The sequence below is a fragment of the Podarcis bocagei genome (assembly GCF_964188305.1).
Source record: "Podarcis bocagei genome assembly, chromosome: 1".
Lineage (NCBI taxonomy): Eukaryota > Metazoa > Chordata > Lepidosauria > Squamata > Lacertidae > Podarcis > Podarcis bocagei.
The window spans coordinates 4,275,271-4,301,698 of record NC_138125.1 but is presented as its reverse complement, the minus strand read 5'-3'; the positions used below and the strand labels follow the sequence as shown (position 1 = coordinate 4,301,698).

Here is a 26,428-nt window from a genome sequence, read left to right as displayed (position 1 = left end):
CAGGAATCACAACTAAAGTGATTAGCCTCTACCCTGTTTCAGGAAGTTTTTTATGTTTCACGTTTTAGTATGTTCTGATATATGCTGTGAGCCACCCAGAGTGGCTGGGGAAACCCAGCCAGATAGGCAGGTAAAGGACCCCTGACAGGTAAGTCCAGTTGTGGACGACTCTGGGGTTGCACGCTCATCTCGCTTTATAGGCCGAGGGAGCCGGCGTTTGTCCGCAGACAGCTTCCAGGTCATGTGGCCAGCTCTGGCGAACCAGAGCAGCGCATGGAAATGCTGTTTACCTTCCCGCTGGTGCGGTACCTATTTATCTACTTGCACTGGTGTGCTTTTGGACTGTTAGGTGGGCAGGAGCAGCAGTGGCGTAGCGTGGGGGGTGCAGGGGGGGCCGGCTGCACCGGGCGCAACATCTGGGGGTTAGGGTTAGGGGGCGCAAATCCACGGGTTAGGGGGCGCAAATCCACGGGTTAGGGGCACAAATTACTGGCCTTGCCCCGGGTGCTGACAACCCACACTACGCCACTGAGGAGCAGGGACCGAACAACGGGAGCTCACCCCGTTGCAGGGATTCGAACCACTGACCTTCTGATCGGCAAGCCTTAGGCTCTGTGGTTTAGACCACAGCGCCACCCACCACCCTGGCGGGGTATAAATAATAAAATTAATAATAACAACAATAATAATTGAAAAACCTTGAATGAAGGAGAGTCCACCACCTTCTGAAGGAGTTTTTTCCGCTTTGAACAGTTCTTGTTGTCTTGTTTTTTTAGCTGAAATCTCCTTTCTCATCATTTGAATCCATTGGTTTGCATCCTGTGCTTTGGAGGAGCAGAAAACCAGCTTGCTCCATCTCCCCTTCAGATATTTGAAGGTGCCTATCATATCTCCTCTTAGTCTCCTCTTCTCCACGCTAAGCCAAACTCCCTCAGCCGTTCCTCATAACTTGGTTTCCAGACCCTTGCTCATCTTGGCTGCCTTCCTCTGCACACCTTCCAGCTTGTCAACACCCTCTCTAAATTGTGGTACGCAGAACTGGAAACAGAATTCCAGGTGTGGCCTGACCAAAGCAGAATAGAAGGGGACTATTACTTTCTTTGATCTGGACGCTAGACCTCTGCTGATGCAGCCTAGTACATCTGGGCTGCATCAATAGGAGTATAGCATCTAGATCAAGGGAAGTAATAGTGCCACTGTATTCTGCTCTGGTCAGACCTCACCTGGAGTACTGTGTTCAGTTCTGGGCACCACAGTTCAAGAAGGACACTGACAAACTGGAACGTGTCCAGAGGAGGGCAACCAAAATGGTCAAAGGCCTGGAAACGATGCCTTATGAGGAACGGCTAAGGGAGCTGGGCATGTTTAGCCTGGAGAAGAGGAGGTTAAGGGGTGATATGATAGCCATGTTCAAATATATAAAATGATGTCACATAGAGCAGGGAGAAAGGTTGTTTTCTGCTGCTCCAGAGAAGTGGACACGGAGCAATGGATCCAAACTACAAGAAAGAAGATTCCACCTAAACATTAGGAAGAACTTCCTGACAGTAAGAGCTGTTCGGCAGTGGAATTTGCTGCCAAGGAGTGTTGTGGAGTCTCCTACTTTGGAGGTCTTTAAGCAGAGGCTTGACAACCATATGTCAGGAGTGCTCTGATGGTGTTTCCTGCTTGGCAGGGGGTTGGACTCAATGGCCCTTGTGGTCTCTTCCAACTCTATGATTCTATGATTAGCTAAATAGGACTTTACATTTGCTGAGAATTCCCTCTCTTTCTGAAATCTAAATGGCGGAGGGGTGTCACCTGTATCTAGTTTGTATGTATTTCTTGATTGTGTCTAGTTTCGTATTCCTTGGAAAATCTTCACCCTGAAGCTTCTCAGCAGTGCCCCCACCCTGTGTTTTTCCATGTTACTTGAGGGGGGGGTATTGAGTGCGAGCAGGGCTGTTGAGTGGCGTCATTTTAATTAGAGAACCCTCCGTTGATTAGCTCTCCATCTTAATGATCTTGCTGCTATAAATTACCCAGAAAAGAATTGACAAAGGATTGCATTGGGTCCCCCCCACCCCCTTTAGAGAGGCAACTGTAAGGTCGTTTTCTACTTCGTTAAGCCTGGGTGCCCTTCCCCCTTCTCATCCCTCATCTATCCTAGGACACCAGCTCCTTTTCCAAGATTGAAGTCGTGGGAGAAGAGAAAAGCACTTTAACCTAGACGAATTTCCGGTCACTGCACACTGGCGATCTTTGTTCTTCCTCCAAAATCTGTTAATGCAAGCGGAAAAGAGACGGGGTGCGCAGAAAACTCTATCAGGACATAAGAACGTGAGATTTAAATAGGAAGCTGCCTTGTGTAGAGCCAGAGCATTGTCCCCGATAGCTCAGTATTGTCTACACGGATGGGCAGGTTCTCTTCAACCCCTACCTGAAGGAGCGTCTCCACCCCCATCGTTCTGCCCGGACACTGAGGTCCAGTGCTGAGGGCCTTCTGGCGGTTCCCTCATTGTGAGAAGCCAAGTTACAGGGAACCAGGCATAGGGCCTTCTTGGTGGTGGCACCCGCCCTGTGGAACGCCCTCCCATTAGATGTCAAGGAAATAAACAACTACCAGATTTTTAGAAGACATCTGAAGGCAGCCCTGTTTAGGGAAGCTTTTAATGTTTAGTAGACTATTGTATTTTAATATTCTGCTGGAAGCTGCCCAGAGTGGCTTGGGAAACCCAGCCAGATGGACAGGGTATACATAAATTATTTATTATTATTATTATTACTATTATTATTATTATTATTATTATTATTATTATTATTATTATTACTATTATTATTATTATACATGGAGATGGCCCAATCGCCTTCTCAATCCAGCCCACGGACGGTCCGGGAATCAGCGTGTTTTTACATGAGCAGAATGTGTCCTTTTATTTAAAATTCATCTCTGGGTTATTTGTGGGGCATAGGAATTTGTTCATACAGTGGTGCCTCACAAGACGAAATTAATCCGTTCCGCGAGTCTCTTTGTCTTGCGGTTTTTTCGTCTTGCGAAGCACGGCTATTAGCGGCTTAGCGGCTTAGCGGCTTTAAGAAAAAGGAAACAAACTCGCAAGAACTCGCAAGATGTTTCGTCTTGCGAAGCAAGCCCATAGGGAAATTCGTCTTGCAGAACGACTCAAAAAACTGAAAACTCTTTCGTCTTGTGCGTTTTTCATCTTGCGAGGCATTCGTCTTGCGAGGTACCACTGTATTTTTTTTTCAAAATATAGTCCGGCCCCCCACAAGGTCTGAGGGACAGTGGACTGGCCCCCTGCTAAAAAAGTTTGCTGACCCTTGTATTCTTGCTGCAGTTGTAGCATATACAGTAAAAACAATTTTTTATCATGCTTATGAATCTCTGTACCTACAATATGAAGTAAAAGGGCTTCTGGCTTTTTTAAAAAATGTCTATTTCAACATTTAAAAAATCTCATTACAAGTATGTCATTTCTCAAAAGTCCTTTACTTTCTTACATTCCCACCAAATACAGTAAAAAGTACCTTCTTTTCCCTTACATTTCCAACATTTATTGGGTCCCTTCCAACTCTATGGGATGCGGGTGGCGCTGTGGGTTAAACCACAGAGCCTAGGACTTGCCGATCGGAAGGTCGGTGGTTCGAATCCCCGCGATGGGGTGAGCTCCCGTTGCTCGGTCTCTACTCCTGCCAACCTAGCAGTTCGAAAGCACGTCAAAGTGCAAGTAGATAAATAGGTACCGCTCCGGCGGGAAAGTAAATGGCGTTTCCGTGCGCTGCTCTGGTTCGCCAGAAGTGGCTTAGTCTTGCTGGCCACATGACCCAGAAGCTGTACGCTGGCTCCCTCGGCCAATAAAGCGAGATGAGCGCCGCAACCCCAGAGTCAGCCACGACTGGACCTAATGGTCAGGGGTCCCTTTACCTTTTCCCCAACTCTCTGATTCTATAGAATAAAGCAGGTTCTTATGTTCCAATGTTCCAGGAACTTTCTGCATACAAAGCAGAAGCTTCCCCACCAAGCTTTTCCCTTCCCCTTGCTTTTGTGCTACCATCCATTTGCCTCTGAATTCCTGGCATAAATCTTCCAGTGGTTCCTTGTCACTGAAAAAGCCTCCATGTCTGCATTGATGCACCAGCCGTGCAGTGAATTCAGGGCACCCTATTTACATAATGTGGAAGCAATTGATTGCGAGGAGGTGATGAGTAATTGTCTCAACAGCCCGGGCTCCATTTACTGTTTCCTCGCCCGTCGCTTCAGCAATCAAACTGCCGCCTGATGGAGCTTTTCCCACTGAGAGCGTGCAAAAGATCCGGAAGGAAATTCTTCCTCCAGTGCCTTTGCCTTCTGCTTCCCAGGAGACTCCACAAATGGCCTGCCCTGGAAAGGGGCTGGTTTAGGGATGGTGGTATAGCAGGGACCCTTTTAAAAACCAGGGACCTATGTCTGTGATTTCATCTGTCCCTGGGGCCAAAAATGCACCTGTTCCCTGAATCACAGAGCACATGATTAACAGGAGCAGTCAAGAAGAATATTGACCATCAAGAAGGATGGTGTCCCTTTAAGAATCAGAGAAGGAAGAAGCGCTGGTCCACAGAGCTAGGAAAAGATAAGGAGTAATTGATGACTCCTGATTCCCTTTCTCTTTTAGAAATACCGCTATCTAAAGCACAGACATCACCTTGCCAACAAAGGTCTGTATAGTTAAAGCTATGGTTTTCCCAGTAGTGATGTATGGAAGTGAAAGCTGGACCATCAAGAAGGCTGATCGTCGAAGAATTGATGCTTTTGAATTATGGTGCTGGAGGAGACTCTTGAGAGTCCCATGGACTGCAAGAAGATCAAACCTCTCCATTCTGAAGGAAACCAGCCCTGAGTGCTCACTGGAAGGACAGATCCTGAAGCTGAGGCTCCAATACTTGGGCCACCTCATGAGAAGAGAAGACTCCCTGGAGAAGACCCTGATGTTGGGAAAGATGGAGGGCACAAGGAGAAGGGGACGACAGAGGACGAGATGGTTGGACAGTGTTCTCAAAGCTACCAGCATGAGTCTGACCAAACTGCGGGAGGCAGTGGAAGACAGAAGTGCTTGGCGTGCTCTGGTCCATGGGGTCACCAAGAGTTGGACACAACTAAACGACTAAACAACAACAACAATTTGCAATGGTTAAATCCATCATGTCTGCATGTGAGGGGGCACATTTGGGGTTGGGTTTCTTTTTCAGGGGTGGGGTTGAGGCCACTGTCAAATCTAGCTAGATGTCCCTTTCCTGGGCTAAAGACCACTATACTATGTCACTTCTGCTAGTGGTGTCTTTGAAGACAGAAACATAGCAGCTCAGCCCCTATGTCTTCTTCTACAGGCCCTTCCTCTGCATGGAAAGAAATCTGCTTTTTGCAATACGCCCTTACCATGTAGTGTATCTGAGTACGTGCAGAGTACATTTTTCTAGCCACAGGTTGCAGTAAATCCACATAAGGGGGAAAAAGCGACTTTGAGCAGAGTGTCTCTTCTGTAATACTGCCTTTTTCTTTTTTCTTTCGGTAAGTGGGGAAATGGTGAAAACCCCCAACCACTTAATTTTGTTCTGGCTTTACAACCCTGCTATCCTGGTGACTTGAGCATTCTGAGCAGGCTGGTAAAATTCTGGCTGGGTATATGAGCAAGAAACCCACTGGGAAGGAGTGCAGTGCCTTTTAATGGGTTGTAGAATCTGAATCATTTGCCGCTTTCTGTGAAATTCGCCTCCTGCTAATCATTGGCTGAACTTGAGCTGTTGCAATTCTGGGTGTTATGTACTGAAGTTCTCACCCTGGGCCAGCAGGGGGATACTGTAGATAGTTTTCACTCAGATCCGCATATGCAAATAAGGAATTGAAAGTGACGTTCAGTGATTGGATAGTTACAGAAAGTTGTTACTGTTGTGTTGTAGTGGAGTTCTATATAAGCAGGCTGGCTGAACCCTTCAGTTCAGTTCTGTTCTGGCCTGTGAATAAATAAGAGCTGTCTGAAGAATCGCTGTGTCGTCTGATATGTTCACCCACAACTTAACACTGAGCTGCTTAGAATATTTGCCTCCATAACCTACCTAGAATGTTGAGGCCCATCCCTGGTGCAGGTGCGAGAACGATGAGCTCTCTGAGCACGTACAGAGGCTTCCACAGACTCATAAGACCCTGGCCCTGATTTATGTACCTGAATCCCCTGAATTTCTGTTTGGTTTTATGTGCTTTTACGCTGCTGGTTTTGGGTGGTAGTTTGGTTTTAATGACGCTGCTTGTTTTTATGCTGCATTTACAAACGCCAAATGTTTTTCAATAACTCAAATTGAGTAAATATCAGTCTCACATCTGGAGCAGCTAAAACCAGTCTGCACTTTCCCCGGGAAATGGAGCCCTTTCTTCTAACCCAGATTTTTCCTCCTTCCCCCCCACAGAGCCAGCTGTCTCAGGCGCTGAACGGACTCTCAGACAGAGCAAAGGAGGCCAAAGAATTCTTGGTGCAACTACGGAACATGGTACAGCAAATCCAGGTACGCTCACGAATCCACCAGGTGGAAGTGGGAGCTGGATGCAGCATTTGGGGACCTGAAACCGAAAGCCCAAATTGGAACCCTGGCCACTGCCCAGCCAAGCAGCCCCCTAACCAGATGCCCTCCAGCTGTTTGTTTGTTTGTTTAATTTATTTAACATAATTATTACAAAATATAAGCAAAATATTGCAAATACATACATATATATTTCAGATAAGCACACATATATAAAAAAGAACAAAAGAATAAAAGATAAAAAAGAAGAAAAGAAAAAATAAAGAGAATAAAAGAAGAAAAGTTGGAAGAATTTCTTCCAAATTTATTCTACAAATATCTCAATATGAAATGAATAATAAAATTTCATTGATTGACTTCCATCGCTTACACTGCACTTCCTATATACATTTTAAGCAAGGTTGTATCTGTTATTCTGTATTTTTCCCATACTATCTCATGCAAAATAAAGAAATTCCTTCCAGTAGCACCTTAAAGACCAACTAAGTTAGTTCTTGGTATGAGCTTTCGTGTGCATGCACACTTCTTCAGATACACTGAAACAGAAGTTGCCAGACCCTTCTATATAGTGAGAAGGTGGGGAGGAGCCATTTCTCACCTTCTCACCCCTTGCCTTTTCCTGTAAGACCTATTACAGTCGTTAAGAGTCGTCAACAGGCTCATCTCAGCTATCTGCCAATCTCCCATTCCCACCACCCTTCTGAGTAATACCCCTCCCCACCTTCTCACTATATAGAAGGGTCTGGCAACTTCTGTTTCAGTGTATCTGAAGAAGTGTGCATGCACACGAAAGCTCATACCAAGAACTAACTTAGTTGGTCTTTAAGGTGCTACTGGAAGGAATTTTTTTATCTCATGCAAATATTATAATCACTAAAGTTTTCTAAATCTTGCATAAATCTATTCTAAACACAACCAAGACCTCCAGCTGTTTTGGATTAGAACTCCCATCAGCCCCCGACCTTGATGACTGGGGGCAGACCCACATCATAATTTAAATCACCCATAGTTTTAAGCTTCCAGCGTGCATGCCAAGCACATGGCTTCCCCCAAAGTATCCTAGGAATGGTTAAGAGCATGAGATGAACCTGTTGAGTCAGGTCAGTCCCCTACTGAGCCCAACGTCCCGTTCTCAGAGTGGCCACCCACATGTTTGTGGTAAGCGCGCAAGCACAGAATTTGAACACGAGAGCAACATTCTCCCATCCCATAGTTCCCAGCAATTGGTAGTTTTTTAAAGGTCCTGAGAATTGCAGCTCTGTGAGGAGGAAACTACGTGTGGCGATCACACACAGGGCCCCCGGACATTTGACGGTCTATTGACCCTGTGCCGCCACTGCGATTGCTTTTTTCGCTGCCACCACCCCGTATCTCACGGGGACACACGGAGTCCAGTCAGTGGTTAACATAAACAAATAATCAAGTTTATTTTTAAATGCAGGAACAAGCTTATGGTTTCAGTTAATTTTTCTCTTGTCAGTTTCTTATTCTTAGTTCCTAACAACTCCAAACTGATTATTCCAACTATCTATCTGACCAGTGGCGTAGCGTGGGGGGTGCAGGGGGGGCCGGCCGCACCGGGCGCAACATCTGGGGGTTAGGGTTAGGGGGCACAAATCCACGGGTTAGGGGGCGCAAATCCACGGGTTAGGGGGCACAAATTACTTGCCTTGCCCCGGGTGCTGACAACCCACGCTACGCCACTGTATCTGACTCCACCTAACAATTCCTCTCACTCTCTCACAATACAACTCTACCAACCCACACCTAAACCTCCCTCTTCCTTCTTCAACTCCCCAAGCCTCAAATCCACTCAACTCCTAAACCTCAATTCAACTCAACCCAACCTTAAAACCTCCCACTCTACCTTTTATTCCCCCCTTGCATTCTCACTGCCCAATCACATCACACCTATTTTAACCCTTTCCTTATGACTCATCCTAGGAGGCAAACACCACACTACGGTTCCCAGAATTCATTTTGGGGGGAAAAGTCATGTGCTTTTCCTGTGCATTGGAAGTCCTTTGAACCCCAGGGCTGATGGGAGCTGTGGCCTAGAACAGCTGGCGGGCACAAGGTTGGCAAAGCCTGCTCTGTTGGACCATGTCACTTACGTGCTTTTTAAAATATTTATATTTTATTTTAAAAATTCAGTGAAAATATGATATGAAAGAAAAGAAATGCAAAAGGAAATAAAGAGGAAAAGTTGTTTGTTTTTGCGGGCCCAGTCGCAGTGCCACCCCCACCCCCAGGCAGTGGCTAAATGTAAGATGTGATTCATAAACTCAAGCAGACAATGATCTCAATTAGAAATGTCCACAACTTTATTGATTGCAGATATAAGTGGATTTTTGGCTCGGGCGTTGGGTTTTACATCCATTCCAGCCTGCCCAGACCAAAAAATATATATTTAATTTTAAAAAAGGTAAGTGAACTTGGTTCCCACGAGTTCCTGCTCCAAAATAACCCTGCACATTAGTAGCACAATTAATCCAACAAATTCTTAACACGGCATTATGCTTTTTACAAACTGATTCCAAATATTTATCCACACGCAATCTGTGTTTCAAAGCAATCCGTTCGTATGTTGCTAGAGTCGTCATCTCTTTCTAATGAGCCATGGCACATTATCTTTCCGACGAAATAATATCGTTCTTTTCGCAGAAGTAAGGGCACGGAGAGTCCATTTACACCGACCCTTTGTCAAACCCCAGGCAGCTGGAATATAGTTCAAAATAATATTACCATCGGACAGTTTAAATTCCCCCCACCCCAAGTAGTATTTAGGCAAGATGGAGAGGTGTCGGGTACCGCTGTTGCTGCAGCATCTTCTAAAGATATGGCATAGCCGAGGCAATTATTCTCCGTGCAGCCTCCCTGCCCCCCAGCCAAGCCTGATAACATCTCTGCAAATGTGCCTGGTGGGTTAATGCAAACCTCCGGAGGAATTGGGCTTCCTGCGCTGTGGATGGCTGGCTTTGGTTTCCAGGAAGGCTGCTCCTCCCCGCCTTTCCCCATTAAGCTGTGGAGAGTCATCCATCACAGCCAGGCTGAGCTGTTGCCAAATTAAACCCCCGCCCCCTACCGCTGCCTCGCCCCACTTTATATGCCTTGATGTTAGTAATCCCTCTGGGGACTAATCCTGCCTCGCCTAACAGAGCAGCCCTGCTGTGGACGGAGACACACAACTGTTTCAGTCAAGGGGTTTGATCTCCAGGAATGGGTTGGAAAGGTTTTGCAGGAGCTCTGCTTTCTCAAGGCAGCACAGAGATGCTGTTCGATTGTAAGGGCCTAATTTTGCCCCGGTGGCTCGAGCGTGTTACCTGTTTTTGTGTGGAGGAGGGGTAATGTAAGGGCTGAGACACATCAGGGCAGGATTAAGCAAAATAAGCACGCGCTTAGGGCATCAAGGGAAAGGTGGGGGGCACCGCAGAAATTTTCCATTGCTGGATTTTTTAACATTCGTGGTCACAAATGACTCAGCTGAGCATTCATGTCCTCAACTGAAGTATATTTAAAATCCCAGCAGAACAACTATTCAACAAGGCAGGCTGCATGCCTTATCTCAACTAAGTGTAGAAGCAGATGTTTTACATAAGATTAGTTTTGAGGATCTGGTCAAAGACTACAATTAGAAAAAGCAGGAGAATTTTTTTCAGATACAGTGGTGCCTCGCAAGACGAAATTAATTCGTTCTGCGAGTTTTTTCGTCTTGCGAAGCACGGTTTCCCATAGGGTATTAACGGTTTTAAGAAAAAGGAAACAAACTTGCAAGACGTTTCCGTTTTTCGTCTTGCGAAGCAAGCCCATAGGGAAATTCATCTTGCGAAGCGACTCAAAAAACGAAAAACTCTTTCGTCTTGCGCGTTTTTCGTCTTGTGAGGCATTTGTCTTGCGAGGTACCACTGTATAAATAAAGTGGAAGTAGACAAAAATAAACACTCTTTCCCATTTTACTGTAGGTTTTGTTTCATTTCAAAAAGTGTAAATTTATTTTATGGTTTATTATGGTTTATATTTTGAATTAGATATATATACAGGGCACCCAAATCCTTTAAGTGCTTAGGGTCTCTGAAGGTCTTAATCTGTCCCTGATCCACACTTAGTCCTGTCCCACTATTTCCCCCACCCCCGGGCAAAACTGCTCTTTAGTGCTCAGTTGGAGCAAACAGCAATCTGGTTTTTGCACAGATTGCTGTTTGCTCTGATTTAGAGCTAAAGACTGGGTTTTTCCTGGGAAAGGAGCAGGGCAAGGTAGAAACTGCTCAGGTCCATGCTTTCTAGGCAACAGATAAGCAAAAGTGTGGGTGAGCCCTTAGTTGAGCGGTAAACGTGCATAACAACCAACCATTGTGCACATTCACTAGGCCTCCTGGAGAATGTGCACATCATCTGCACATGAAATGTGTACGTTTCTTAGTCAATATCTGCCACCTCCAGCGGGCCTTGGGGAATCTTCATGCAGCTCAGGAGAGCCTTCCCCAACCTAGTGCCCCCAGATGTTTGGGGCTGCATCTCTCATCTGCCATACCCCCTGGGACTGATGTGAATGCTACTCTGCAACATCTGGACAGGTACCAAGTCAGGGTAGACTTGCATGAGGACAAGACCATGTAATGGGAGCTGCTTCAACTGTCCCCGTTACTGGGACCATCTAACAGGTGTTTTGCCCCACAGGAGAACAGCGTGGAGTTTGAAGCCTGCCTTGTCGCCCAGTGTGATGCCCTCATTGATGCCCTCAACCGGAGGAAAGCTCAGCTGTTGACGCGGGTGAACAAGGAACATGAGCACAAGCTGAAGGTTGGTCTGGGGTGAGGGTGGTGGTGATGTATCTGGGGGCACCGTACGGCCTTTGGACAAGAACGGCCAGCAAGGTTGACATGGGTGATGGACACAAATGGGAGACAGTCGCAGGAGGGGAAAGAACCCTTCTGCTGGGGTCCTACTTGGGGGTTTCCCATTGGGACTAAGGGTTGTCCACTGTGAGAAGAGGATACTGGACTCAGTGGGCCATCATTATCGCCCAGCAGAGCTCTTCTGAGTAATAAACAAGAAGGGGGCTGGCTGAGGGCAGACTGAGGTTGGTGAGACAAGTTCCATAAAGGTAAAAGGTAAAGGATCCCTGGACGGTTAAGTCCAGTCAAAGGCGACTATGGGATTGCGGTGCTCATCTCGCTTTTCAGGCCGAGGGAGCCGGTGTTTGTCCACAGACAGCTTTCCAGGTCATGTGGCCAGCAGGACTAAACCACTTCTGGTGCAACGGACACCGTGACTAGAGCGCACAGAAACACTGTTTACCTTCCTGCCACAGTGGTACCTATTTATCTACTTGCACTGGTGTGCTTTCGAACTGCTAGATATCGGCAAGCCCCAGGAGCACCCGCGTCCCTAAAATATAGATCCATATAGGTAGCTGTTTCTCTACATTTGTGAGAACTGGTGCCCTCCAGTTATTTTGGATTTCAACTGCCATTGCCTCAAGCCTGCACATTTGCTTTGCTGTTGTTGTTTAGTCGTTTAGTCGTGTCTGACTCTTCGTGGCCCCCTGGACCAGAGCACGCCAGGCACTCCTGTCTTCCACTGCCTCCCGCAGTTTGGTCAAACTCATGCTGGTAGCTTCGAGAACACTGTCCCCCCATCTTGTCCTCTGCCGTCCCCTTCTCCTTGTGCCCTCCATCTTTCCCAACATCAGGGTCTTTTCCAGGGAGTCTTCTCTTCTCATGAGGTGGCCAAAGTCTTGGAGCCTCAGCTTCAGGATCTGTCCTTCCAGTGAGCACTCAGGGCTGATTTCCTTCAGAATGGAGAGGCTGGATCTTCTTGCAGTCCATGGGACTCTCAAGAGTCTCCTCCAGCACCAGAATTCAAAAGCATCCATTCTTCGGCGATGAGCCTACTTTATGGTCCAGCTCTCACTTAAAACCATAGCTTGAACTACACGGACCTGCACACACAATTCAGGGGTAGCTGATCATGGCTTCTCCCTGCTCCACCCAGACTCCCTGAAGCCCCCACCCGCCTCCAGCGCACGCAGGAATGATTAGAGGGCTGAGATGATTTAGGGATGAGGGTGCCGCCACCATGGGAGGGAGGGGGCCTGGAAACTGCCGTGGCAACAGTTGCCATAGAAACACCCGGAGATGGAGGGAGGGAGGGATGGCAGTGTGTGTGGCGTGCGGAAGACCAGCAGCAACAGATAAGCCCAGGGAGAATTGACCTTGGAGATGGAGGGCAGCTGCGTTTGTGCTGTGCACAGTCCCCTCCAAGGAAAGGTTACAGCTCCTCTCCCAGGAGGGGGTTTGCGGCTGCACAAGAGAATTGATTGAAAGGAAATGGACTAACAGAGGAACGAGAGAGTCCATCTCCTGGGCATTTCCACTGCACCACTGCAACACAGGCTGAATGTAGGAAGAAGGTTGCTCCTAACTGGGTCGGCCGGAGCCAAAAGTCTCTCCCCCTGGGAATAGTCAAAGGCAGCAGTGCTGAGATGTTTTCCAGCCCAGTAAACTCAAACACATTTCTGCCTATTCAGCAGAGGATTCCAGTAGGTTTCCCTGCATGCACAGAGGCGTCCAGCTCTGAGCTTTTGGCTTTCCACCCTCATCCTTCCCTTATACCTCTCTCTGTGTGTGTCTTTGAACACCGCTGGCATTTTCAGAGCAGAACTGAGATGTCTCTTCAAAGCAAACCCGTGTCACTCCTTACAGTAGAATGGGGCTGCAACAAGTTTTTCTGGTACCCTGCACAGCGGTTGGGGTGGGGTGGTTGATGCAAACTGAACCATAGAATTGCAGAGTCGGAAGGGACCCCACCGCGCATCTGGTCCAACCCCCCAGCAATGCAGAAATATCTTTGCCCAACGTAGGGCTCAAACCTATGACCCAGAGATTAAGAAGTTTAGGGAAGCTTTTAATGTTTGATGTCTTATCGTGTTTTTAATATTCTATTGTGAGCCTCCCAGAGCATTCCACAAATGGGGAGCCACCACAGAGAAGGCCCTGTTCCAGACCCTCCAAGCGTCCCTATATTCTAGGGATGTCCCTGATTTTGAGAATCCGTCCCAATATCCTCTGGATTCAGCTTGGATGCCAAAGGAACCCAGACAGCAATTGTCAGTCAAATGCAGGGCCGGCCCACCCATGAGGCAAGATGAGAAGACCACCTCAGGCAGAAGGATCCACAAGGACAGCAGATCCCAATATAGATTGTTATTCCCTGCCTTGTTCCCAATGTAGATCTTCACTCACCCCTCCTTTCCTGGCGGGAAGGGAAGGGATGCCATTTTGTGGTTCACCTCAGGCGCCAAAATGTCTTGGGCCGGCCCTGCTCAAACAGGATGTTGCCAGAGCAATGCCATCTTAACCAGCAAGGAGCTGAGAGGGGACACACCAAATACAGACACCCCCCCCAAGCCGTCCCAGGTTCTGATTTGATCCTGGAATGTCCCACTTTTCCTTAGGATGTCATTATTTTCATTGGGAAATGTTGGAGGGTATGGAGTTATCCGACCCCCGAGCCGTCTGAAGGCAATCCTGTATAGGGAAGTTTTAAAAATGTTTAATGTTTTATTATGTTTTTATATATGTTGGAAGCTGCCTAGAGTGGCCAGGGAACCCTAATAATAATAATAATAATAATAATAATAATAATAATAATAATAATATTATTATTATTTATATCCCGCCCTCCCTGGCCAAAGCTGGGCTCAGAGTGGCTAACAACAAGTAAAAATAGCATAGTGTACATAAAATCACCTGTTGTCTTTGTCCATTGAGTTTTCTTGGCAGGGATACTGGAGTGGCTTGCCGGTTCCTGCTCCAGGTGGATCACATTTGATCAAAACTCTCCACTAAGACCTGTCCATCTTGGGTGGCCCTGCACGGAATAGCTCATAGCTTCTCTGAGTTATTCAAGCCCCTTTGCCATGGCAAAGCAGTGATCCATGAAGGATCCATGATAAAATCACCGTATAGTTCAAGCCATGGTTTTCCCAGTAGTGATGTATGGAAATGAGAGCTGGACCATAAAGAAGGCTGATCGCCAAAGAATTGATGCTTTTGAATTATGGTGCTGGAGGAGACTCTTGAGAGTCCCATGGACTGCAAGAAGATCAAACCTCTCCATTCTGAAGGAAATCAGCCCTAAGTGCTCACTGGAAGGATAGATCCTGAAGCTGAGGCTCCAATACTTTGGCCACCTCATGAGAAGAGAAGACTCCCTGGAAAAGACCCTGATACTGGGAAAGATGGAGGGCACAAGGAGAAGGGGACGACAGAGGACGAGATGGTTGGACAGTGTTCTCGAAGCTACTAACATGAATTTGACCAAACTGCAGGAGGCAGTGGAAGATAGGAGTGCCTGGTGTGCTCTGGTCCAGGGGATCACAAAGAGGCGGACATGACTAAACAACTAAACAACTAAACAACAACAACAACAACAACATCATAACACCACATAGTCAATTAATAAAAATACATTCTAAAATCAATTCAGAATCAAATTAATGGCAACCATTGGGCTAGAGTTCTGTGAGGATTACAGAAGGAGAGAGGGGGTCAGGCTGTGCTTGGTGGAACAGGCTGTGCTTGGTGGAAAGGCTTGGTGGAACAGCTCCGTCTTGCAGGTCCTGCAGAAAGATGTCAAGTCCCACAGGGCCCTAGTCTCTTGTGACAGAGCGTTCCACCAGATTGGGGCCACGGTCGAAAAAGCCCTGGCTCTTGTTGTGGCCCGGGACCTCCAAGATGTTTTTGTTTGAAGACTGCAAGATCCTCTGTGGGGCATACCAGGAGAGGCGGTCCCATAGGTATAGGCCATATAGGGCTTTAAAGGTTAAAACCAACACCTTAAACCTGATCCTGTACTCCACCGGGAGCCAGTGCAGCTGGTATAGCACTGGGTGAATATGATCCCGTGGCAAGGACCCCGTAAGGAGTCTTGCCACGGCATTCTGCGCCCGCTGGAGTTTCTGGGTCAGTCTCAAGGGCAGCCCCACGTAGAGTGAGTTACATGTGTGGGGTATAAATTGCAAAGGGGTGTAATTTAAAAAATTATCCTTATGGAATGGGATGCCCCTATTTCCATCAGAGAAATGTTGGAGGGTATGCCGTTCTCATGTTGCCACCCCATGTGGACAGGGCACTCAGAGAACAGCCTCAGATGATGAACACAGAGTTCGGATGATGAAGAAATGATCACCGCAGTTCTCAAGATGTAGGGTTCTGCTCCCTTTCCTGAATCATACAACCTGTGAGGGCTCCAAGATTGTGAAATGACAGAGTTTGTTCAGCTTGTTCTGATTAGAAGAGTGGTGTGTGTGTGTGTGTGTGTGTGTGTGTGTGTGTGTGTGAGAGAGAGAGAGAGAGAGAGAGAGAGAGAGAGAGAGAGAGAGAGAGATTCTTGAGAGAGGAGAAGCTCAGGAGGAAGAAACAGATGACGTTTGCAAAGCTGATAATGAGCTTTGGGGTCTCTTAAAGGACTTGGATGTAACTTGAGTTCCCTTGAGCAGTTATTTACACAACATCACCCCTCAGTAATGAGTGCCCAGTCCTCCCGGGCTCCCCATCTTCTCTGCCTCCTGGATTGTTTTATGAGCTATAAAGTTGCGTTGAGCATTTGAGTACTTCATTGTGGCCCAGAGGCAGAACTCATTTGGGTCATACCATATTCACATTTGTTGGTCTTAGATTTGAAATTCCGCCATCTTTTAATGTCATATAACTTCCTGATATGTCCTCTATGCCTTCCATAACAAAACCCACTGAAATTAATGGAAATTAATTCAGAGTGAATGTAGAACAGTAAAACACAAATCCATCATTTTTTTAAAAATTAAACAGACCCATTTCTAGGATCTCCCTTCTGTATTCTTCCTTAGATTAATATAATATAATATAATATAATATAATATAATATAATATAATAACATAAAACATAACATAACATAACATAACATAACATAACATAACATAACATAACATAACATAACATAGGTAAAGGTACCCCTGCCTGTACGGGCCAGTCGTGTCCGACTCTAGGGTTGTGCGCCCATCTCACTTAAGAGGCCGGGAGCCAGCGCTGTCCAAAGACACTTCCGGGTCACGTGGCCAGCGTGACGAAGCTGCTCTGGCGAACCAGAGCCGCACACGGAAACGCCGTTTACCTTCCCGCTTGTAAGCGGTCCCTATTTATCTACTTGCACCCGGGGGTGCTTTCGAACTGCTAGGTGGGCAGGAGCTGGGACCGAAAGACGGGAGCTCACCCCGCCGCGGGGATTCGAACCGCTGACCATGCGATCGGCAAGCCCTAGGCGCTGAGGTTTTACCCACAGCGCCACCCGCGTCCCGAATAGAATAGAATAGAATAGAATAGAATAGAATATAAACCCTGCCAGTCTGGCTGGGTTTCCCCAGCCACTCTGGGCGGCTCCCAACCAACTATTAAAAACACAATACAGCATTAAACATTAAAAACATCCCTAAACAGGGCTGCCTTCGGATGACACCCCCAAAGATTTTGAGCCCCCCCTTTTGCAAAAATGTTAAAAACAACAATTGTTAAAAACAAAAACAAATATTAAAAACAATTTTTCAATTGACTTACCTAAGATCCAGGACAAAGCACCGCTTTTTGAAAATTCCTTCCAGACATCACTTCCGCCTCTGAAATCCCGGCAATGTCCAGGAAAATCTGGGCGTATGACAGCCCTATGTGAACTTGCAAGTTTTTAATTCCCTGCATTTTTACTGAGGACTGGGTTTTCTGTACCCGAAACTTACGCTTTTGTTTTTGAATAAAAGTAAGTTTCTAGCCCTTATGGACATGGTAAGAGTCTGTGGGGCTAGAGAAGGGCCAAGTGTGACTTCCAGCGATGCTGGAATGGGGCTTGAGGACTCACTAGAACAACTTATTTGCTCTCCAGTGCCCAGCATCATAAATGATGCAGAAAGATAAATAACCATGCATAATGTGGCACTAATTATGCAAAATATATTTGCATTGCTTTATGAGCATCATTTATTTAGAGTGCAGCATTTGTCTTTGCAGTGGCTCAGAGGCTGGGTTTTAAATAATGCACAGCATACCCGGGCCAGTTTTTAACTCTTTGCAGGGCCAAGGCTTTGTAGCGTCCAGATCAAGGGACGTAATATTCCTGCTCGATTCTGCCTTGGTCAGGCCACACCTGGAGTACTGTGTCCAATTCTGGGCACCACAATTTAAGGATATTGACAAACTGGAATGTGTGCAAAGAACAACAACCGAGATGATAAAGGGTCCGAACCAAGCCTTAGAAGGAATGTTTGAGGGAGTTGGGTATGTGGAGCCTGAAAAAGAGGAGACTGAGAGGAGATATGAGAGCCATCTTCAAATATCTTTTTTTATTATTCTATCATCATCATCATCATCATCATCATCATCATCATCATCATCATCATTATTTACTTCCAAAACCAAAAAAAGAAAAATTAGAAACATCAAATTCAACATCCATATTCATTTTCTAACACAAACCTATAACATAATTAACTAAATTGAAATATACCTAATTACTCTAAACTTCTCTTTGCTGTATACAAATACAACACAGTTTGAAATTTTACATTAAAGCTTTTATATTATAAATAATATAGCCTGAAAAAGAGGAGACTGAGAGGAGATATGAGAGCCATCTTCAGATATCTTAAGGGCTGCCACATGGAGAAGGGAGCATGCTTGTTTTCTCCTGCTTTTAAGGGCAGGTCGCAAACCAATGGATTTAAGTTACAAAAAAGGAGATTCCGAATGAACATCAGGAATAGCTTTCTGATGGTAAGAGCTGCTCAGCAGTGGAACGGGTTCCCTTGGGAGGTGGTAGACTCTCCTTCCTTGGAGACTTTTAACCATAGGTTGGATGGCCACCAGGGATGCAGGTGGCGCTGTGGTCTAAACCACTGAGCCTTTTGCCTTTTGGGCATGCCATTCAGAAGGTCAGCGGTTCGAATCCCCGCTACAGGGTGAGCTCCCGTTGCTCGGTCCCTGCTCCTGCCAACCTAGCAGTTCGAAAGCACGTCAAAGTACAAGTAGATAAATAGGTACCAGTATGGTGGGAAGGTAAATGGCATTTCCGTGCGCTGCTCTGGTTCCGGTGTTCCGTTGTGCCAGAAGCGGCTTACTCATGCTGGCCACATGACCTGGAAAAACTGTCTACAGACAAACACTGGCTCCCTCGGCCTGTAAAGCAAGATGAGCACCGCAACCCCAGAGTCGTCTGCAACTGGACTTAACGGTCAGGGGTCCTTTACCAGCCAGTGTGGTGCAATGGTTAAGAGCAATGGACTCGTAATCTGGTGAACCGGGTTTGCTTCCCTGCTCCTCCACATGCAGCTGCTGGGTGACCTTGGGCCAGTCACACTTCTTTGAAGTCTCTCAGCCCCACTCACCTCACAGAGTGTTTGTTGTGGGGGAGGAAGGGAAAGGAGAATGTTAGCCGCTTTGAGACTCCTGAAGAGGAGTGATAAAGTGGGATATCAAATCCAAACTCTTCTTCTTCTTCTTTACCTTTACTTTTGGGTGGCCATCAGTCATGGATGCTTTAGCTGAGATTCTTCATTGCAGACTCTTGCAGTACCTTCCAACTTTCTAATTCTTTGATTCAAAGGTTTGTTGATAGGGATGAGAGATGTCTGATATTGCAAATACGGCATTTGCACAAGTAGATTCAGACACTCACCAAACCTCAGCCCTCAGAGAGCTATAGTTCCCAAAGTGGTTTAATAATCAATCTCTTTCCCCAGGAAACTCTGGGAATTGCAGCTCTCTGAGTGGAATAGCAAACTACAGTTTCCAGGATTCTCTGGGGGGAAGGAACAGCTGTTTAAAGTGGTATGATCCCAGTTAAATATATAGTGTGGATGGGCCTTATTCAAGAGAATTAGAGGCAGCTGGTAGTGCGTTGAATCGGAGGCAATGCTTATCAAGTCCTTTGCAGATTTTATCTGTAATGTGTTAGTGTACAGACATGTTGGCCTTCAACTGGGCTTGCTGTTGAGGTTATAAAAAGGTCATAGGTCAGGAGTCACCCCTGGCCCAGGTCAAGCCCTAACCTCACAGGCTACAGCTCTGTCCCCCGACACCAGTTAAGGCCCCGCTGGGACTGTGTTGAACCTCCTTCTGAGCCATTATTGAATTTCCGGAGCCCCTGAAACTCCTTCCTTGCCCTACCTGAGACAGACCATGCCATCACCCTGTGATTTATACACACGGAGTTTATGCGCAGAGCAGATGGTGGCTCCTTCAATAATATTCTGAAAGCGTCAACTTTGAGTGGAGAGGCGAGAGATTTCATTATCTGGGAAGAGCAGGAACCTCGACTTAAGCTGTAAAGAAGATAAGGAGATAAAAGATGGTTTCCCCCGCAAATCCCATATTTGCAATCTCGCTCTCCAGGGCTGGGCTCATCTCTGCAAAGAGTATTAACGGAGGCCGACGTGATGAAAGGGAAGGCTCTTTCAATGCTTTGCTTACTTGTCCTGAGGCTGGAGATTTTATAGGAACCGAGGAAGCTGCCTTATGCTGAATGCCATTGCATGCCCTGTAATAAATTATGCACCCGAATACCACTGCATGACAACTGCCTACCACCAGGTAGCAAACATTGAAATCGAATACCATTAATGTAGACACCAAGCAACTGGCAAATATTTGAACATTGAGAGTCGACATCAACATTTGCAAAGGGGAGCAAATTACTGGGAACACATTGACTTCAGTTTTTTAAAAAAGGGAATGCTACTCAGAACTGTGTCTGTATATCTTATTTATATTTATTTCATAAAATTTATAAACTGGTTGTTTGTAAAAACAAACCAATAAAACAAACCACAAAGCGGCTTACAAAAAGATAAAGCAATAAAACCAAGAAACATTTGCAATCCTTTTCAACATGCTAAAAGTTGAAATACTACAACAGATTAAAATTCACATTAGCATTTCTAAGGATCTGGGTGGGCTTAGCCTGAAGAAGAATGTTTTTAGCAGGCACCAAAAAGAATACAGTGAAGGTCCCTGCTTGGTACAAGAGGCAGGGGGTTCCGATGTATAGGCGCTGCCATACTACACAACTGAGGTCTTAGAAATGTGGAGTGGGTGTTATGTGGCAGATGTGTTGTTGTTGTTTAGTCGTTTAGTCGTGTCCGCCTCTTCGTGACCCCCTGGACCAGAGCACGCCAGGCACTTCTGTCTTCCACTGCCTCCCGCAGTTGGGTCAAACTCATGCTGGTAGCTTCGAGAACACTGTCCCACCATCTCGTCCTCTGGCGTCCCCTTCTCCTTGTGCCCTCCATCTTTCCCAACATCAGGGTCTTTTCCAGGGAGTCTTCTCTTCTCATAAGGTGGCCAAAGTCTTGGAGCCTCAGCTTCAGGATCTGTCCTTCCAGTGAGCGCTCAGGGCTGATTTCCTTAAGAATGGAGAGGTTTGATCTTCTTGCAGTCCATGGGACTCTCAAGAGTCTCCTCCAGCACCATAATTCAAAAGCATCAATTCTTCTGCAATCAGCCTTCTTTGTGGTCCAGCTCTCACTTCCATACATCACTACTGGGAAATCCATAGCTTTAACTATACGGACCTTTGTTGGCAAGGTGATGTCTCTGCTTTTTAAGATGCTGTCTAGGTTTGTCATTGCTTTTCTCCCAAGAAGCAGGCGTCTTTTAATTTCATGACTGCTGTCACCATCTGCAGTGATCATGGAGCCCAAGAAAGTAAAATCTCTCACTGCCTCCATTTCTTCCCAGTGGCCATGATCTTCGGTTTTTTAATGTTGAGCTTCAAACCATATTTTGCGCTCTCCTCTTTCACCCTCATTAAAAGGTTCTTTAATTCCTCCTCACTTTCTGCCATCAAGGTTGTGTCATCTGCATATCTGAGGTTGTTGATATTTCTTCCGGCAATCTTAATTCCGGCTTGGGATTCATCCAGCCTACATACTACATGTGGCAGATGTAGTACTGCCAATTCCATCAACTGAAGTGGTTGATGGAGCACATGTTGGGTAAGGAGATCTCGTAGGTAAATTGGCCCTGAGTTATTAAGGGCTTTGTAGATAATAGCAACAGTTTGAACTTGCCCCAGTAGCGGATTGGCAAGCAGTGCCAATCTCTGAGCCCAGATGTTCCACGCTGGGTATGTCTTGTTCCCGTCAGCAATTGTGCTGCAGCATTCTGCACCAACTGCAGCTTCCGGATCCAGCACAAGGGAAGCCACGCATAGAGTGCATTGCAGTAATCCAGTCTTGATGGAACTTGGGTTGCCGTATCTTGAAGAGCAAAAAATAATAATAATAGGACGCTATGATGGCCATTCAAAGCAAAGAAACCCAAATTGTTCCAAATTTAACCCCTGAAAATGAGGACGTGTCCTGGAAAAAGAAGACCCATGAATTACTGTGGCAAGACCTTCCCAAGCCAGGAATGGCTCACCATTGGCGAGACTGATATCTGGCCTGCTATTTGGAATCAGTGTGATAAGGACTTTGTGTCCTCCTTTTCTGCAACTTTGCAGAAACTCGCATGAACTCAAATGTCAAATAGTAGATAGGTAGCCGTGTTGGTCTGCCATAGTCAAAATAAAAAAATTCCTTCCAGTAGCACCTTAAAGACCAACTAAGTTAGTTCTTGGTATGAGCTTTCGTGTGCATTTTTCGTGTGTATCTGAAGAAGTGTGCATGCACACGAAAGCTCATACCAAGAACTAACTTAGTTGGTCTTTAAGGTGCTACTGGAAGGAATTTTTTTATTTTGTCAAATGTCAAATGTAATTGCGAAGAAGCAACACAATGTGCGAGCCCCTCCTACTGGATGCTTGCAGTATTGCAGTATAAGGAACTTAAGAAGTGCAGAAGAGCAACACTCAACTCCTGTTGTTTCCAACAGCTGGTGTTCAGAAGCTGAACCATAGGTGGGTTCCCACGAGGCAAGAGAAAGTGATAACAGCAAGAACCTTTATTGAACTGCAGAACTGGACAACAGGGGCAAAGCAACTGCTTATAGACATTTCTGGAGGCCTGGGCCACTCCCACTCTCAACGTGATTGGCTGTCTAAACTTCCAAGCTGCGAATCACAAGTCAGAGTTTAAGGGCCAATGGCAGAGGCCCAAATCCTGAAATGTTCTGTGATTGGATTAGAATGTTGTCTTATTTTATTGTTGTTGGCCGCCCTGAGCCCGGCTTCGGCTGGGGAGGGTGGGATATAAATAATAAATTATTATTATTATTATTATTATTATTATTATTATTATTCTGTATCGAATCAGAACACAAGGGCTCAGAATCCCTAGTCCAGACAACACAGACCACTGAATGCATAACAACAACAACAACAACAACAACAACAACAACAACAATAATAATAATAATAATAATTTATTATTTATACCCCGCCCATCTGGCTGGGTCTCCCCAGCCACTCTGGGAGGCTTCCAACAAAGATTAAAAATACATTAAAATGTCACACATTAAAAACTTCCCTGAACAGGGCTGCCTTCAGCTGTCTTCTGAATGTCAGGTAGTTGTTTAACTCTTTGACATCTGATGGGAGGGGGTTCCATAGGGTGGGCGCCACCACCAAGAAGGCCCTCTGCCTGGTTCCCTGTAACCTCGCTTCTTGCAGGGAGGGAACTGCCAGAAGGCCCTCGGCGCTGGACCTCAGTGTCTGGGCTGGACAATGCTACAGAGATAGAACAGCATGGCTCCTAGCTCTGGAAACATTGCTGTCTTGTGTGTCTCGTTGCAGGTGGTGCGGGACCAGATCTCCCACTGCACAGTGAAACTACGCCAGACGACGGGACTCATGGAATACTGCTTGGAGGTCATCAAGGAGAACGATCCCAGCGGATTCCTCCAGGTTGCTGCTTGATTCTCTTCCCCCCTGTTCATACTCCTAAGAGAAGCGTGGATTTCCTCTTATTGCTGCAAATGCCCTAATTCAGACCTCCTTGAGTTCATGTATACAGTCATACCTTGGGTTACAGACGCTTCAGGGTGGGTTTTTTTGGGTTATGGACCGCTGAAACCCGGAAGTATCGGAACGGGTTACTTCTGGGTTTCAGGGTTCATGCATGCAGCCGCTGCAGGTTGCAACCTGAGTGTTCTCTGTACATTGTGGTGTTCATGACCGGTCTACTGAATGATGCTACCTAGCATTCCTAAGCAACTCAAGGCTACTTGGCCTAGGAGGACAAGGCGCTGGTGGAAAAAGGAGGAGTTGACTGCTTGTTTGCAAGTCGCCTTGAGAAGATAAACCTGCTAGTCTGTTTAACCTTTTAAGACTCAGTCCTTCACATTCCATCAGGGATGGCCGGAGCGAAGTACAGGGACTGAGCACATCACATGCAGAAGACCCGTAAATTCAATCCCTGGTATCTCCAGTTAAAAGGATCTCAGGCGGAGTCACTGCAAAGTGTCTGAGTCCTTAGGGGAAAACACAGCTGGTATAAAGAGACAGTAGTGGGCTTGATAGACCTGAAGCTGCACAAGATGAACCATTAAATGCATCTTTTCATTTAATATGCACTTTATAAGATGCAAAAAGAAGTTGCTGTGGAGATGCAGGTTGCTGGAGGCAGAGAAGCAGAGGAGTTTGGCATCAATGGAACATTTCCCCCTGATGCAAATAGCAGCCTCAGAGGAGAGAATTTCCTCATGACTACAGCAAAGGCTTAAATCCCCTCCTTTTTGTCTTCTGTGATCTGAATTTCCTCAGGTCTGTTGTGTGGGAATCTTCAGGGAGGCAGGAGAGGATATATTGTTTATTAATATACTTCCCAACTTGTGCTAGCAAGTTCCTTTACTTAGCAGAGTTTTACATTCCCCTTTTAAACGCACAGCAGAAAGCTGGCTGCAGGCTTGTTTAAGCCTCTCAATATTAGATTCCTGGTAAGTTCCCTTATATTCCTCTTAAAAGAATAAACACACCACAATCTTGTGTAAAGTATATAAAAGTCTAGTATACCTGAAGGAATGTCTCCACCCCCATCACTCTACCCAGACACTGAGGTCCAGTGCCGAGGGCCTTCTGGCAGTTCCCTCACTGCGAGAAGCCAAGTTACAGGGAACCGGGCAGAGGGCCTTATCGGTGGTGGCGCCCGGCCTGTGGAACGCCCTGCCACCAAAGAGAAAAACAACTACTAGACTTTTAGAAGACATATGAAGGCAGCCCTGTTTAGGGAAGCTTTTAATGTTTAACAGACTATTGTATTTTAATCTTTTGTTGGAAGCTGCCCAGAGTGGCAGGGGAAACCCAGCCAGATGGGCGGGATATAAATAATAATTTATTATTATTATTATTATTATTATTATTATTATTATTATTATTATTATTATTATTAGTTTACTCACATCATCAGTTCACAGTTGGATCCCTGAAGGCAGACTTAATTTCAAAGAATATATGTGTGGATCTATCCCATATGGGGATAATCCCAGTGTCCTCTGTTGGCTATAGCCTCTGTTGGCTATAGCCTTGGTTATAGCCTTTCCAACTTGTGTTAACAAGTTCACAATTTTAGCAGAGTAACATTCTCCCTTTTTAAACTCACAGTGGATGCGTTTGCTCAGGCTCGCTAAAGCCTCTATAATAACTGTTCTGGTATTTCCCCCTTGTTCCCTCATAAAAGATAAGACATGACACAGTATTCTATTTGCAGATAGGTAGCCGTGTTGGTCTGCCATAGTCAAAATAAAAAAATTCCTTCCAGTAGCACCTTAAAGACCAACTAAGTTAGTTCTTGGTATGAGCTTTCGTGTGCATGCACACTGAAGAATCTGAAGAAGTGTGCATGCACACGAAAGCTCATACCAAGAACTAACTTAGTTGGTCTTTAAGGTGCTACTGGAAGGAATTTTTTTATTTTGACAGTATTCTATAAAAGTATAAAAAAGAGTTTACTCAACTCACATTCTGTTCACAATCAGATCCCAGAAGGCAGACTTAGCTTAGAAAAGTAACATACACCTGGAAACTATCTCATAAGGAGACAGTCCCTTTGTCCTCTATTGGCTGGAGGCCAAGAGAGCATCTTTGGCTAAGCAGATGTTGCTTCTTTGATGCATGTAGTCAAAGAGAGAGAGGTGGCTGCCCTGCCCTGTGCTTTTCTTATTACCTGCACAGGTGAGTCCACGCCCACCTCTAGTCACATGCAGAGGAAGTCTGTCCCAGCCCAGAAGGAAACAGGAAGTTGACCTGCTGGCTGGACAAACCTTCCTCCCCATGTGTAAACGCGTTCACTCTAGGAATGTTGTACTTGACTGCTCTTGTGTTTCACATTCCACAAGTGTATGGCAGTCAAAGGGTATCCTGTGTCTAATGATGGATTTTGCATTTTGGCTATCAAGGCTTGTGACCTTCCTCACTCCTGGGAGACTTCTCCAACCCTGTATTTATCCAAGCTGCACCAATAGGAGTATAGCATCTAGATCAAGGGAAGTAATAGTGCCACTGTATTCTGCTCTGGTCAGACCTCACCTGGAGTACTGTGTCCAGTTCTGGGCACCACAGTTCAAAAAGGACACTGACAAACTGGAACGTGTCCAGAGGAGGGCAACCAAAATGGTCAAAGGCCTGGAAACGATGCCTTATGAGGAACGGCTAAGGGAGCTGGGCATGTTTAGCCTGGAGAAGAGGAGGTTAAGGGGTGATATGATAGCCATGTTCAAATATATAAAAGGATGTCACATAGAGGAGGGAGAAAGGTTGTTTTCTGCTGCTCCAGAGAAGCGGACACGGAGCAATGGAGCCAAACTACAAGAAAGAAGATTCCACCTAAACATTAGGAAGAACTTCCTGACAGTAAGAGCTGTTCGACAGTGGAATTTGCTGCCAAGGAGTGTGGTGGAGTCTCCTACTTTGGAGGTCTTT

The 26,428-nt window shown here is 46.0% G+C and overlaps 1 protein-coding gene across 6 annotated transcripts in view; it reads left to right on the top strand.

Annotated features, from left to right (window-relative positions):
* Window positions 1–26,428, top strand: part of TRIM9 (tripartite motif containing 9) — a 78,484-nt gene that overhangs the window by 22,952 nt on the left and 29,104 nt on the right. For all 6 annotated transcript variants that reach the window (XM_081191741.1, XM_081191745.1, XM_081191744.1 and 3 more), the window contains exons 2-4: window positions 6,436–6,531; window positions 11,224–11,346; window positions 23,306–23,416. In XM_081191741.1, the coding sequence (XP_081047867.1) occupies window positions 6,436–6,531; window positions 11,224–11,346; window positions 23,306–23,416 (330 nt within the window). The remainder of the gene's footprint in view (window positions 1–6,435; window positions 6,532–11,223; window positions 11,347–23,305; window positions 23,417–26,428) is intronic.